Here is a 12786-nt window from a genome sequence, read left to right on the forward strand (position 1 = left end):
TGTTTGTATTAGATAAACAAAACAAGTAATATGTAAGTGTTGTGGTACAATGTATCTTCTTCGAAGTCAACATGTTTATATAAATACATCAGCTGTGTCATCATAAACGCTGCACTTATCATAAGGCATGATAAGGGACAGCGTGAACTCCAATGATAGTACCGCGTGGCACTTGGAGACACAAAAAACACACAGGTTGGATAGAGGAGGGGCCCCAGTGGGTCAGATTCCTCCCCCACGTTGACGAACCTCCCCATTGTGCTGAAACTGCGCAGAATCGCAGCTTTACACGAGAAAAAGTTTACACGGAAACAGAGACGGGTCAATCCACATGTTGTACAAGTCTTCGATCGAGCTGTTGAAAGTTATGCTGGCCCTTAATATTTCAGCATCTTCCCAGCAGCAGTAGGAAAAAGGCGAAACGGCAAAAGTTTTCCTCTTGGCTGAAGAAAGAGGAGACGATATGGACGAAAACGAGAAACTCGATTGAAAAGAAAGAATGATCAGATCATTCTATCCACGTTAAAACCATGATTACATAGCACTTTCTTTTTTCCTTTGTTTTGTTTTTTTGCGAAACGGGGACGAAAGCAAAAACTTTGGGAAAGCTTGAGGCATGGCGCGACAGACCGAAGAAGAAGCCGGGATGGCCAAGGATTCTAAAGTAAAAAAACAAAGAAAGAAGAGAAACAAGGAGAACAAAACGAGGATTATCCACGCAAATATACTGTATGATCATGCAAAAGGAGAGGACAACCCGAACCGACACTATGCAAACAATAAGATAAAAACGACCAAATACACATTCCTGTCTTTTCTACCAAAGAATCTCTTCGAACAGTTCCACAGATTTGCCAATGTCTATTTTGTTTTCATCGCTTTGTTGAATTTCGTTCCGGTTGTCAATGCATTTCAACCTGAACTTGCACTGGCTCCTGTAGTGTTCATCTTATCTGTCACTGCAATCAAAGATCTCTGGGAGGATTATAGAAGACACAGATCTGATAAAGAAATAAATCATATGGACTGTCTGGTCTACAGCAGGTATGCTAAACAATTTCAACACTGTTACTTTGTATAGCAACAGGTTTGCTACATTGTTACTAGTTGTGTGGCCTGTGTGAGTGATGTTCATTGTAGCATGGACACAAGAAAGATGAATGATTTTTGTTTTGTACTGTTGTTTGTCTATGCACCGCCACCCTGATAGATCTCTTCAGCCAGCTCACCACAGTCAGATTGCTTTGATCAAAACACTTTATTACAGGACTATTTAGATTCCTCCAAAAGCACTACAGTACAAGCAGATGATCAATATTGCAACAAGTCCCATGTAGCCAGCTGTTCCATGATGGTAGAAAAAGTATAAGGCCCGTTGGTTGTGGTTGGAGACAGGGATAGCGATACCAGACTCTCAGTCTAGGAGGTGATAAAGAAGTCTAGGCTACTTACAGTATTCCTCTTCACATTATTAATCCCTTTTAATATGGAAATGCGGTCAGTTAGATGGAAGCTGTAGCCTACTGTGTATTGCCTATTTTTGTGGTACATGACCAGCCTGATCAAAGGATATTCCCTAAAAAGTACTGTACTTTTCTATCAGATATGCTCTCTCTTAGCCCCTGCCCCCTGCAATACTGAGTTGACTAAAAAGGTAGGCCTACCTATTTTCTGAGCTAGGAAGAGTGTATGACCCTAATGAAAAGCAGCACTGTCAGCCACGTACAGAGCATATTTCATGGTAATCAAAAGGCTCACTGTTTCGTGACTTCACTATTAGGTCTTGGCCAAAGCTGTTCTCAAAGTTGGTCATAATTGAATTTTCTTGTGCTGTGGTCAATATTGAGCAAAAACAATCTTCTTTCGCAACTAGGCAACGCTCCACTGTTTACTACAACCTATAAACAGACTAAATTGAAAATTACATGATCCCCTTACTTTTTTCCTCCTAGTGTAAGTAAATCAAGATCTCAGCATTGACAGGAAAAGTAACCCAGTTGGATGTTGGTTCATCTGTAGATGAACCAACATTTACTTTTCCTGGGCTGTTTTTTTTCTTCCTTCTTTTTGGTTGGGAGTTATTGTTTATGATAGAAGGAATTACACTTTTTATCAAAAATGCAAATATTTATCTATTCATGAAGAATAGTCTGTGTACTTCTAACTGGTTAGTTTGTTATGACTGATTTACTGTACCTCCTTTCTACAGGGGTATAATAACTGGTCAAATGAAAATCTTGCTTGCAGGCATGGAATTATTGAGTTCCTCAGGTGCTTTATGTAAACATGTTAGTTGTCCATCGGCACATTCTGCGGCCCAAGAGCAGGTATAAGACTACAAGGTGGCAAGGCGCTCTTATGTAACTGGCTAACTAAACTGATTATCATCTTCACAATTCAACAGTTAATTAGTCAACATGCTCCTTATGGTTGTGATAAGTTATACAGTAGAGTAGCAGTTTTTATGTGCCTTTCAAGAAACATGATTAAGTTCTCTCAATTAAAGCAGCACTATGTATCCTCTTCTACCCCGTATTTGAACCTGGTTTCCTGCTTAAGTGCTGACATTTTTTAATAGAGCCGGTCTTGCTTGCTCAGGGGGTAAATCTTGTCAGATCCTGTGTCTAAGGTGAGACATGACATTTGAGTTGATCAAAATGTCCCAATAGAAGATGTGGGAGACAAAATACAGCCAGCCCAATTGTATAAGTTATATTGTATTTACATTTACATAGTGAGGCTTAGTCTTTCCGAGCTGTATTTGACAGATCATTTATAAACCACATTGTGAGAGCATATGAGTGGTGCAACAACAAAAGTTTATTCAAATTAAAAAAAAAGTTCAGCTAGGTTTGTAGTTTTTTTTTAATTCACTGTCTGAAATCATCCAGTCCATGGCAAGAGTTTAGGAATTTCTAATGCCACAAGAACAAGAATGACTGTTGTATTTCCAATTTAGAACCATTGCACTGTTCACAGTAGAGGATTTAGGCTTATAGTCAACTGAGGGCATCAGTTTTTCATAGAATAGTCAACACAGGATGAATAATGATGGCACAGACAGCAATCTTATTAATTGGTAGATTGTGGGTCTTGTTAGTCTCAATGTTGAATTAAATAGGCTGACAGGCAAAGATATCAGCTAACTAGAGACCTGCTTATCTGCATTCTTCTGGCTGCTGTATTATAATTCTTAACAAGAATCCATGTGCGTTCTTGGAAGTCACATGCTTCCAAGAACGCACATGGATTCAGGAAAACTGCATGTCAGTACTCAGTTCACATGGCTTTGTTTATGTTAGCTGTGCACATTTGTTTTAAACATACATTTGATTCTTTGCAAGGATTGTTCTTGTGTTAGTACCGGTAAGTCAGTTTTCCATGTGGTAATAGAATTAATGAGCTACTGCTGTCTTCAAATGTTCCTCCTATCCAACCTAGACCAAGACCATGCTTGTCAGGCTTAGAAATAGGTTCTGTGCTGTAGTAGCAGAAATGTACGTATACTGTACATCCTATTCAGAATGAATGTCAAATTGAAGGGAACGTGAAGGTAAAGGTACCCCTCCTTTTTTAATGAAGTGAGAGAAAGTATTCAGAATGAAAGTCAAATTGAACCAAAAGTACAGATAACAGTAACCCTTTGTTTGAACACTAGCATCCTTATTCTGGGAATGTTTATAATAAATAGAAAATTTGACCAAGGTAGCAAAGCTACAAGCTCACAACGTTTTGCATTGTGGCACGTTGTGAGCTTGCAGATCAGTTATTTCCCCCATCTGACAAATACAAAAGGTTATAGGGTTTAAGTGGCCGATGAAGCAAAAATAAGACACATTTGAGTAAGGCCTTCAGGCATTTATGTTCTCCTGAACATCAATACTGCAGGGTCTTTGATGGCAGACCGGTTAGTGTCTTTTCTGCCTGGAGATGTTCATCTTGTCATAATATTTGGCCTCGCTAACTTTGTTTACAGACCCCCGGGGCATTGAAGCTTAGTTCTATGTAATCAAAAGATTTGCTATCCGTTTTTGAATATATTGTCTTATATAGAAGTAGTGTAAGCTTTGCAATAGAACATGTTTAGCTATAGGCTTGATAATTTGTGTTGTGTGTGTGTGCGTGCCAACATCATGCCACACGCATCCCGGGCCGGGGAACGGATGTACCCCCAGCTCCCCCTGCTTTGATACTAAATAGCTAAATACTAAATAGCTCCCACAATCACATTACCTGAAATGTTTTGCTCCAATAACCAATATAATAATAATAATGCCTCTGAAAACATTACTGCTCCTGTCTGAATGTTGAACAACCGTCCCTTTAGCCTATGCTATGATAGAGAATCGTTTCTATCATTGTATTGTGAGCTCCAATTGTCATTGTAATTACAAAGTATATGAATAAAATATTCACTACTGTAATAATATATATAGTTATTATATAATGCATACATTGGATATTTCACAGACACACTGTGATTCAGACAGAATTAAAGAAACAAATGTGGTTTTCTACATTGGGATATGAGTCATTAGTGTGTGGAGGGGGTTGGTTATTAATAAATAATGGAGTGGGTTCTATAAGCCTTGCAAAGCTCATGTGACGGTTCTGAACAGTTGCCTTCGCAGCAGATCGAGCCATGCATTATTTAGAAAACCTGGAAAACTGAATTGTTGAGAAAATTAAAGTGAAACACCTAAAGGAAACGTGTGTGCTCTTGTTGTGACGCACAGTATCCTGTCAGCACCAGTGTTGTTTTCTCTGAGAAGAAAAACAACGTATTAGCAGCACTGCATAAAAATAGACACAGTCTGCCTCAGTGAGACTTTCCTCAAACCATGTCCTCCGTGTGACATGAAGACAATGTCACGTGAGCGGGATTCTTTTGTGTCTGCAGGCACGGGGGAATCCTGTCTGTTGAACCACACGGAATGGAAGGGCAGTCTGTCCTCAGGAACCACTGTCCAACTGTCGTCCCTATTTCGGTCGTGTTTATTATACTGTAGTACTGTAGACGGACATTTCCAAAATGTTTCAAAAGTTATTTTAATTGCAAAATGAATTAGCAGATCTTGTAGATCAGCTATTTTCACAAAACACTGTCTTATGACGAAGTATAAAATAGTGCTTAAGTTGGTTTTAATCAGTTATTTCTATGCATAATTTATTCATTGACTCTTGTTCTTGAGTGTTTTGCCTGTTTTCTGTATAATATGAGAGAGAATCTCCATGCATGCACATGCATGTTATCACACCCTGATCAGGTAATGGAACAGAGCTTTTTTCCACTCCCAGGCTACACTACTTTCTCTTAGAGCTTTTTCCAACAGGGAATGTTTTATATTTCTTCTTTCACCGCTGAGCAATGGCGGTGTTCTTGCTCATTGACTGAACAACTTTGCATTAGACATGCAATGCAACCCTACTGTATTTATTGCTAGTGCTAAGATGCATCGCAGGTTGAAGTCGTTGAGGGAGCCGTGTGCCACAAAGCACCACTTTAGAATTGCAGGCCGGTTCCTTTTTTACACAGCAGAGTTTGTTTTTACTGGGGTTTCTTTTGCCTTCCAAAAATAATTGGCAGAAGCTGAGCTGTGGTTTCCGTTTACGCCACATCTCAATTATGAGAACAATACAGCTGTGGCACATTTTTTGCCAACCGCAATTTAAGTTTAAGCTTGCTTTTTTTTGCCCCTGTCATTCTTCCTCTGGACAGGCTGGAACGACGCTATGTGGAGAAATACTGGAAGGAGATCCGGGTGGGAGACTTCATCAGGCTGCGCTGCAACGAGATCCTCCCAGCGGACGTCCTGCTACTGAGCACCAGCGACCCGGACCGCCTGTGCCACATCGAGACGGCTACCCTGGATGGAGAGACCAACCTGAAGCAGAGGCAGGTGGTCCGCAGCTTCTATGACCTGGTGAGACTGAGACCTGTGGCCCACCTTACGCAATTCCCATTTCCCATGTCATCTAGAATTGATCTGTGTTGTTCTAGCTCTGTGGTTTTCATTTGCAGGTGTGTATTCAAGGTTAATTTGTGATTGGGTTATGACTTAATTTTGTCTTTCAACTCTTCTCATTTACCCTGCACAGTAGCAACATCTGACATAGTCTATTGTAGAAAACAAAAACTAACTGCACGTTAAAGTCTAATTAAACTGTACAGACTTAATTCCGCTTGAGTGAGTGAGGCCAATGCTTAGTTTGCACAGTTGATTAAAGACTACGGCTTTGGCAAAACAAAAATATTAAAAAAAGAAAAGCAGTTTGAACAGCATATTGATAAATCTATGGTGTTTAATTTGAAAGCACAAGAAGGATGAATTGCTTCCTCTTTGAATTTCAGATAACTTCAGATAAATATATAAAGAATGAAATAAAAAAGGAGCAATTCAGCCTTCTTTGTGTGTGGTGCATTCTGTGTTTAATAGGATTCAGGGGTGTTTGTCTGTGTGCTGGTTTGTTCAGCTGTGTGCTCTTTGCCCAGCTAAAGTGGACAACCCAATGACTAACAAACACCCACGTGTGAATAAGCCCCTCTTATAATGACTAGGGTTCTCTCATGCTTTAGACTGTTTTTGACCATTATGCCTGAGTGCTACCTTTTTTACTTGTACCAGTGTAGGCCATTAACCTAAACATCCTATAAATGAAGGCTATAGTGTAGAAATTACTTTTTAATATTGATATTGTAACACTAGCATAACATTTTTGCCTTCACCAATCTGTTTTGTGAAATGCATACCTGCCAATATTAAGCTGTGAAAAAGAGGGAGATCTCTTGATCTATCTGCAATTGACTATAGCAGATATTGGGGATGCACTGAAAGGGAAATTCTTGGCCGAAACCGAATACAGCATATCCGAATATGATTAATATTATCTATCTTTTTTCCTACAATTGCTGTCATGGCCGTACCTTAAAGCTACCTGATTTATGGCAAAATAAATGGTTATGACAACTTACTATTATGGGTCCATAAAACATTTATTCAGCTCTTTTGAATGCATTAATTGCATACACTATTCAGTGATATATTTTCTGCCTATTCGGTCCGAAACCGAATAGGCAGAAAATGATGCCTATTTCTGCCGAATATTTACTGTGGCAGAATATTCGGCGCATCACTAGCAGATATACACACTCATAGCGTGCATTTCTGAGGGGCGCTAGCACCGCCCCCTCCTATATTCAGCTATAGTGTACATTTTTGTCCTCACACAAACATTAAATGCCATTGACAATGAATGGAGAATTTACATCATATGTAGAAGAGCAAATCGGTATTTTTGTTAAATTCCCACGATGAATGGAGAATTTATGTCATAGTGTCTGAGCAAATCGACATCTTTCATGATTTTTTACTCAAAGCATTGCTTCTGGGTGTCCCTTGAACAAAATATTTTTAGATGGGGCTCCGCAGCCAAATGCATATAATTTGGGGTCCTTGACATGAAAACGTTTGAGCACTACTGATATATGCAACATACATTTTTCAGAAACAACATCTGATATTTACATGCAAACTGTGTGTGCGTGTGCGCACGTGCGTCACAGTATGTGTGTGGAGGAGGAGTGTGGGAAGACCTAAGAAGATGGAAGCATAATGTGATGGAGCACCACAGTCTGCATCATCATGCTAGATTGCTTCATTTACTGTAAATGAGATGGGAGATAGTGCAGGGCGACCAGTTAATTAGCTACACAATAACATGCTTGTTATTACTCCAAATGTATGGTTATTAATAAAGGCAAATAGTCTTTGTTTTGTATCCAAGTAGCAGTTGACATTGCTGAAGTGCTTCAGCTTACTTCAGTTACCATAATTCAACACACATAGTCCAAACATCTATCTATCTATAAATGCGTCTCTGTGTGTACGTACATACGTACGTGTGTATGTACGTCTGTAATCCACGTAACTCGAAAACCCATCGACTTCAAATTGACACACAGGATAATGTTGGCAGGTATGGAAATGTGCAAATGGAAAGCGTCATGTAAGAATTTGGGCACTATCCCAAAACATTGGGAGAGTGACATAATGGTCGAAAATATCAAAAGTTACAGTTCTAGAGAAATTCTTATTCAGCTGTCCAATTTAGTGGCAATAATATTTTCAATGACCGAATAACCAATTCTGAAGAAGACCTTGCGTCGAAATGTTAATCTACAAATAATGCCTTGACTGGGAGCTTCTTGAAAAGTTTGTGTGCAGACTAAGACTATTATATAGAAGTATTATTCTTTATCTTTTTCCACTGTTGGTCCTACACCTGTGCTGGATGTGCCAGTTGTATCTTTCTATGAATAACCATTGTACCTTTATGTTTGCAGGATTGTGACTTTGACCCCTCCAAGTACAACAGTATAATTGAATGTGAAAAGCCCAACAATGACCTGAACCGTTTCCGAGGCTACATGTGAGTATACCTGTAATTGGTGCTGTATTGTATTGGCTTGCTTCAGCAAGAAGTGTGTTGAGTTTGATGGATGGAACTACTTCTGGGAAATGGGGGACAAGCACACTGGTAGTTATTGGTCCTAAAAGTGAAACGTCAAGCAGTCTTTGTGTCTAACTTTAGCGCTTCATGATGTGCTGTCACTCGCACAAATGCAGCAATTTGTTTACCTGTTTTTGTTAAATGGTACTGTCATGTTTTTTGTATTCTTTATTGTTTGTGTGTTTTCTGTTTTGGACGCACCACCAAATAATCGAATACATTTTGATATTAGGAAATGACACGCAAAGCTGCAGGGATTTGGAGTAGAATGCCTGTATGAGACACCGATGATTTATCCTCTATTTTACCACAAACATGCCATTATGAGCACATTAGCATAATGTCCTTGCCAACACCTTCTCCGTATGCATAACTGATCATCTCCACAAGCTACCCTAGTAGATGCAAACATGAATAATTGAGAAGTGAATCTTGGTAATTGAATGACTTAATTTGCCTTGTCCTCCTTCTCACCCACCACCAACACAAATATAATGTACGGCAGAAACTCGAGGCGGCTTTGCCTGTCTTTGTTCTCAATGACATTCAGGTGTGAGTCATCTAAAGGCCTGTATACACATCAGCTTAGTTTTTCCTTTAAGACTGTAGTATTACTGGATGAATGAGAGAGTCTGACACACACGCTGTAACAAAGTAGTTTACATTTCATGTACGCTAGCATTATTCAAATGACCTGCCTGCCATAATTATCTTGCTAAGACTTATTCAGCAGCCCGGTAGCGGAGCCTCCCAGCATCTCGGGTTTCCCCCCTGACTTAACAATAGACATTACATGCTGGAGCTGCAGGAAATGGTTGTCTCTCAAGAAGATATACCTACCTATGTGATTGTTTTCTGGTTAAGGCAGTCAAATCCTCAGTGTTAATTTAAGTTGGCCTGGAAACCAGAGCTGAAAAAGAAATAGCCCTACAGTGATATTAGTCGCCAGACTATTTATTTTGCCAGGATAGGTGTAAGTGATACATTTCTTTCTGTTTACATTTCAACTTATTTTGTTACAAGGTTAAAAGCTTTTTTCTTTTTATTGTTGTAGAGTGTTTGTTCAGTAACACTCCCTGTCTCCCTGTCTCTCCGGCTTTTTAGTAAACAAAAAATAAATCTTAAAATAAAGATTAATACATTTTAATCGGGAGAGATCAGGTTACATTTTATTGTATTCCAATGTTGTCTACTCATCTTTCTTTGTTTAATCACTTCCAATTGTATCTAAATTAATTTATGTTTGCTAGAGAGATGGGGAGATCCGTTAGGGATCATTCTATGCAGCAATGATCACAAAATATAGAGCTAGTTAACAATTCTAACAAAATATTCTAACAAAAGACCCATTTTTTACTTTTTCATATGATGGTGTCGCGAGGCGAAAATAGCCGTTCTGCAAGCTCACAAACTTGTTGCATTACGACACATTGTGAGCTTGTAGATCAGCTGTTTCGGCAATCTTTCCAAACTAGCTACACCGGGGTGAACGTTCTTGGCTCTTTGAGTTAAATGAACTCTGAGGATCTGGCTGTGTAGGAGGTGTTGAAAGAGGTGGTGAGTCGGAGCTGAGTGTGTGTACATCCGCTGGCTGGAGGAACAGAGGTCAGCTTCTCGGCCTAATGAGAAAATGACAGAGGGTCGGTTCAGTTTGCACTGTCTGGCTGCTCAGAGCACAACCAACCGTTCGCGGCTGTGTTATCTCTAAACAGCGGGCCGGTCATGACCGGAAATTGGGTCACGCTCACACTACCACAGGGTCGCGGACCGAGAGCAACTTGGGACGAGGCGAACGTTGTGTTACGGTGATTTCATAAAGGAGATCAAACTCCTCTCCTGAGTTGAACTGAGGCAACAACCGCTGGTTGACCTGAACGATGATGTGAGATGATTCTCAATCAAGTACTACACAAGCCAAACATGCTTACTGTCCGGTTGTCCCTCTGCCGTGGGGAGGCCATCGGGTGAGCTCTTACTAGAGACCAAACAATGACAGATTTCTGGGTCCAATTCTTGTTAGTGCTGACTTCCAATCATAGGTTATTTTTTATAGAACCTTTTGATAGATAAAAAATACACGTTGTGAGCTGGTAGATAGTCTACTTTTGCTGTAATTTGTCTATGTTTGCGTATAATAACTGTTCATCTTTCATTAATTACATACATATGCTGATACCAAGGTCATTGAAAAAGTCAAATAATGTCTAGTATATCGTCCAGAGCGATATTTAGTTCAGGATCTACTCTTAACTGCCGAACAGACATTAATGGAAGTGCTTTGAGCTCAACAGAATGGGAGAGAGGGTGGGGGCGGGGGTACTGTCAGCTGATACCGTAGGCCCACATGATTCTGACATTTATTCTGGGCGCTGATAGAGACCAGATGCAGCCAGCATTCTGTTGCCAAGTTACAGTGGAGTGCCGGGGATGGGGGGGGGGTCGAGGTAAGGGGGACGACGCTCGTCTCAACCATGTTTTATTACATTACGGGGGCAATGGCACCAAGTCTAATCTCACTCACTGCCACAATGTGTGCATGTGCGCCTCAGAGAGTGTCTCAGACTGATCAATTCAGTGACTGACCGAGGGTGCTGCGTTGACAAGGGCCGAGCCATGAACCGTGGCAAACCGCTTAAAGAAAATGGGAGGGGGGCAAGTCTCAGGGACATGGTTATTAATCTATGATGGGTGTGACTTATCAGTCTGCCTGCTGCCAAGAGGCCAAAGGCGGAAGGCTTCCTGTTAGTAAACATGCTGACACTGTGACACGTTGGAGAAAGAGAGGTGCTTCAATAGAGCTTCAGATGATTGAGCATCACTCCCCGGGCTAAACGCTCGCCGACTATTTAAGTTAACACACTTGTAATCCTCGATTGTAGTAAGGGGATTAAGGCTCATGTTAAAAGCTTAGCGCTCTCCCACTTATAGGCACATAACCCCCCCCCCCCCCCCCCCCCCCCTCACATTTTATACTACATCAATATACGTCTGGCTTTCTTTCGTTTTTCTGTGTACAAGAGGGGTTTGAACTTCTCCAGTGGGCCACCCAGGAGGGCCGCTTTTGAATTCAAGCCTTCCATGGGGTTGGTCTCGATGATCCTGATAAGCTGAAAATGTTAGATTTTTTTTAAAGCAAGATCTGAGGGTCAGCGATAAAGCCGCGCATCGCCTGATTGACTCGGTGCCCCCGCGGTGCTCGCCAATAGAGTTGCTGGTGGGGTCAGTGTTTGTATATCAGAGGGATTTTGTGCTGAGATAAGGCGTCTCTCTCTGAGGCGAGGACTGAGAGGTGCTTTAGAGCGTGATCAATGGAGCCGCTCAGCAGAATGGACTGAAGTCGTCTTGGGGAGCTGTATTTTTCCTCGTACACACTGGGTCAGCGGGTATAGTTGATTGTGCATTTATGTTTTACATACTGTACCTTCTTGACATTTTACCGGGGTATATGATATATCACGCCATTTGTGTGAAAGAAAAAGAGAAGAAGAAACCTCCCAACAATAACATAAAAGCTGAGCTGCTGGTGATAGAAGTCATTGTAGCATCATGTACAGTATGACATTGTCTAGCCTACAATGGTGTGTGTCTAATATGCGATTAGCGTCTTGCTGGCTTTAAATGCCTAAATTCTGCACAACATTTTTGCTGCTCCACCACACAATGCAAACACAAATACATTTTGAACTGTTGTCTTTTATAATGAATTGACCCATGACCTTTTTCTAACATACCACATCACATGAACTACAAGCCATTCCACAAGCTTGTAGGTTTGGAAATTTTGGCAATTATTTTTTGTTTATGTTACAGTGACATAATTTATGGGTTTTATAAATGCCAATGAAAATATAAACAAGAGATTGTGATTAAAATAACTATCCTATCCTTTTGAACATGGGCTCTTTTTTCCATAAAGTTTTCCACCTGAGAGCGATGATAATATATTTACATCTTGGAAACTCTTGACTTTGTCAGAATCCTCCGGAGTGGCAGAAGAGACGGCCTGTACAAAGACAGTCTGCTGCTGAGGGGCTGCACCATCCGCAACACAGAGGAGGCGGTGGGGATCGTCATCTATGCAGGTGGGCCTCTAGACGAGCAAACTGGACCTCAACTGGCTCCGTACTTGGACCGCTTTTTTTTCGGTCTACACCAAATCTCTTTGCCAAAAAGATCTACAAGCCCACAATGCACGTTGTGATCTTTTAGATTGGGTACGTCAGGTATTTTATGCCTGCAACACCGTTGATGAAATATAAATCGACCTTAAAGACG

General features: G+C 40.7%; 1 protein-coding gene across 1 annotated transcript in view; it reads left to right on the plus strand.

Moving 5' to 3' along the window:
* Positions 1–439: 439 nt before the first annotated feature.
* Positions 440–12786, plus strand: part of atp10a (ATPase phospholipid transporting 10A) — a 54957-nt gene continuing 42610 nt past the window's right edge. The window contains exons 1-4 of the mRNA XM_083767739.1: positions 440–1044; positions 5720–5924; positions 8345–8430; positions 12487–12593. Of these exons, the coding sequence (XP_083623865.1) occupies positions 617–1044; positions 5720–5924; positions 8345–8430; positions 12487–12593 (826 nt within the window). The 5' untranslated portion in view covers positions 440–616. The remainder of the gene's footprint in view (positions 1045–5719; positions 5925–8344; positions 8431–12486; positions 12594–12786) is intronic.

Source organism: Protomyctophum parallelum (genome assembly GCF_964188405.1).
Source record: "Protomyctophum parallelum genome assembly, chromosome: 6".
NCBI classification, from domain to species: Eukaryota; Metazoa; Chordata; class Actinopteri; order Myctophiformes; family Myctophidae; genus Protomyctophum; species Protomyctophum parallelum.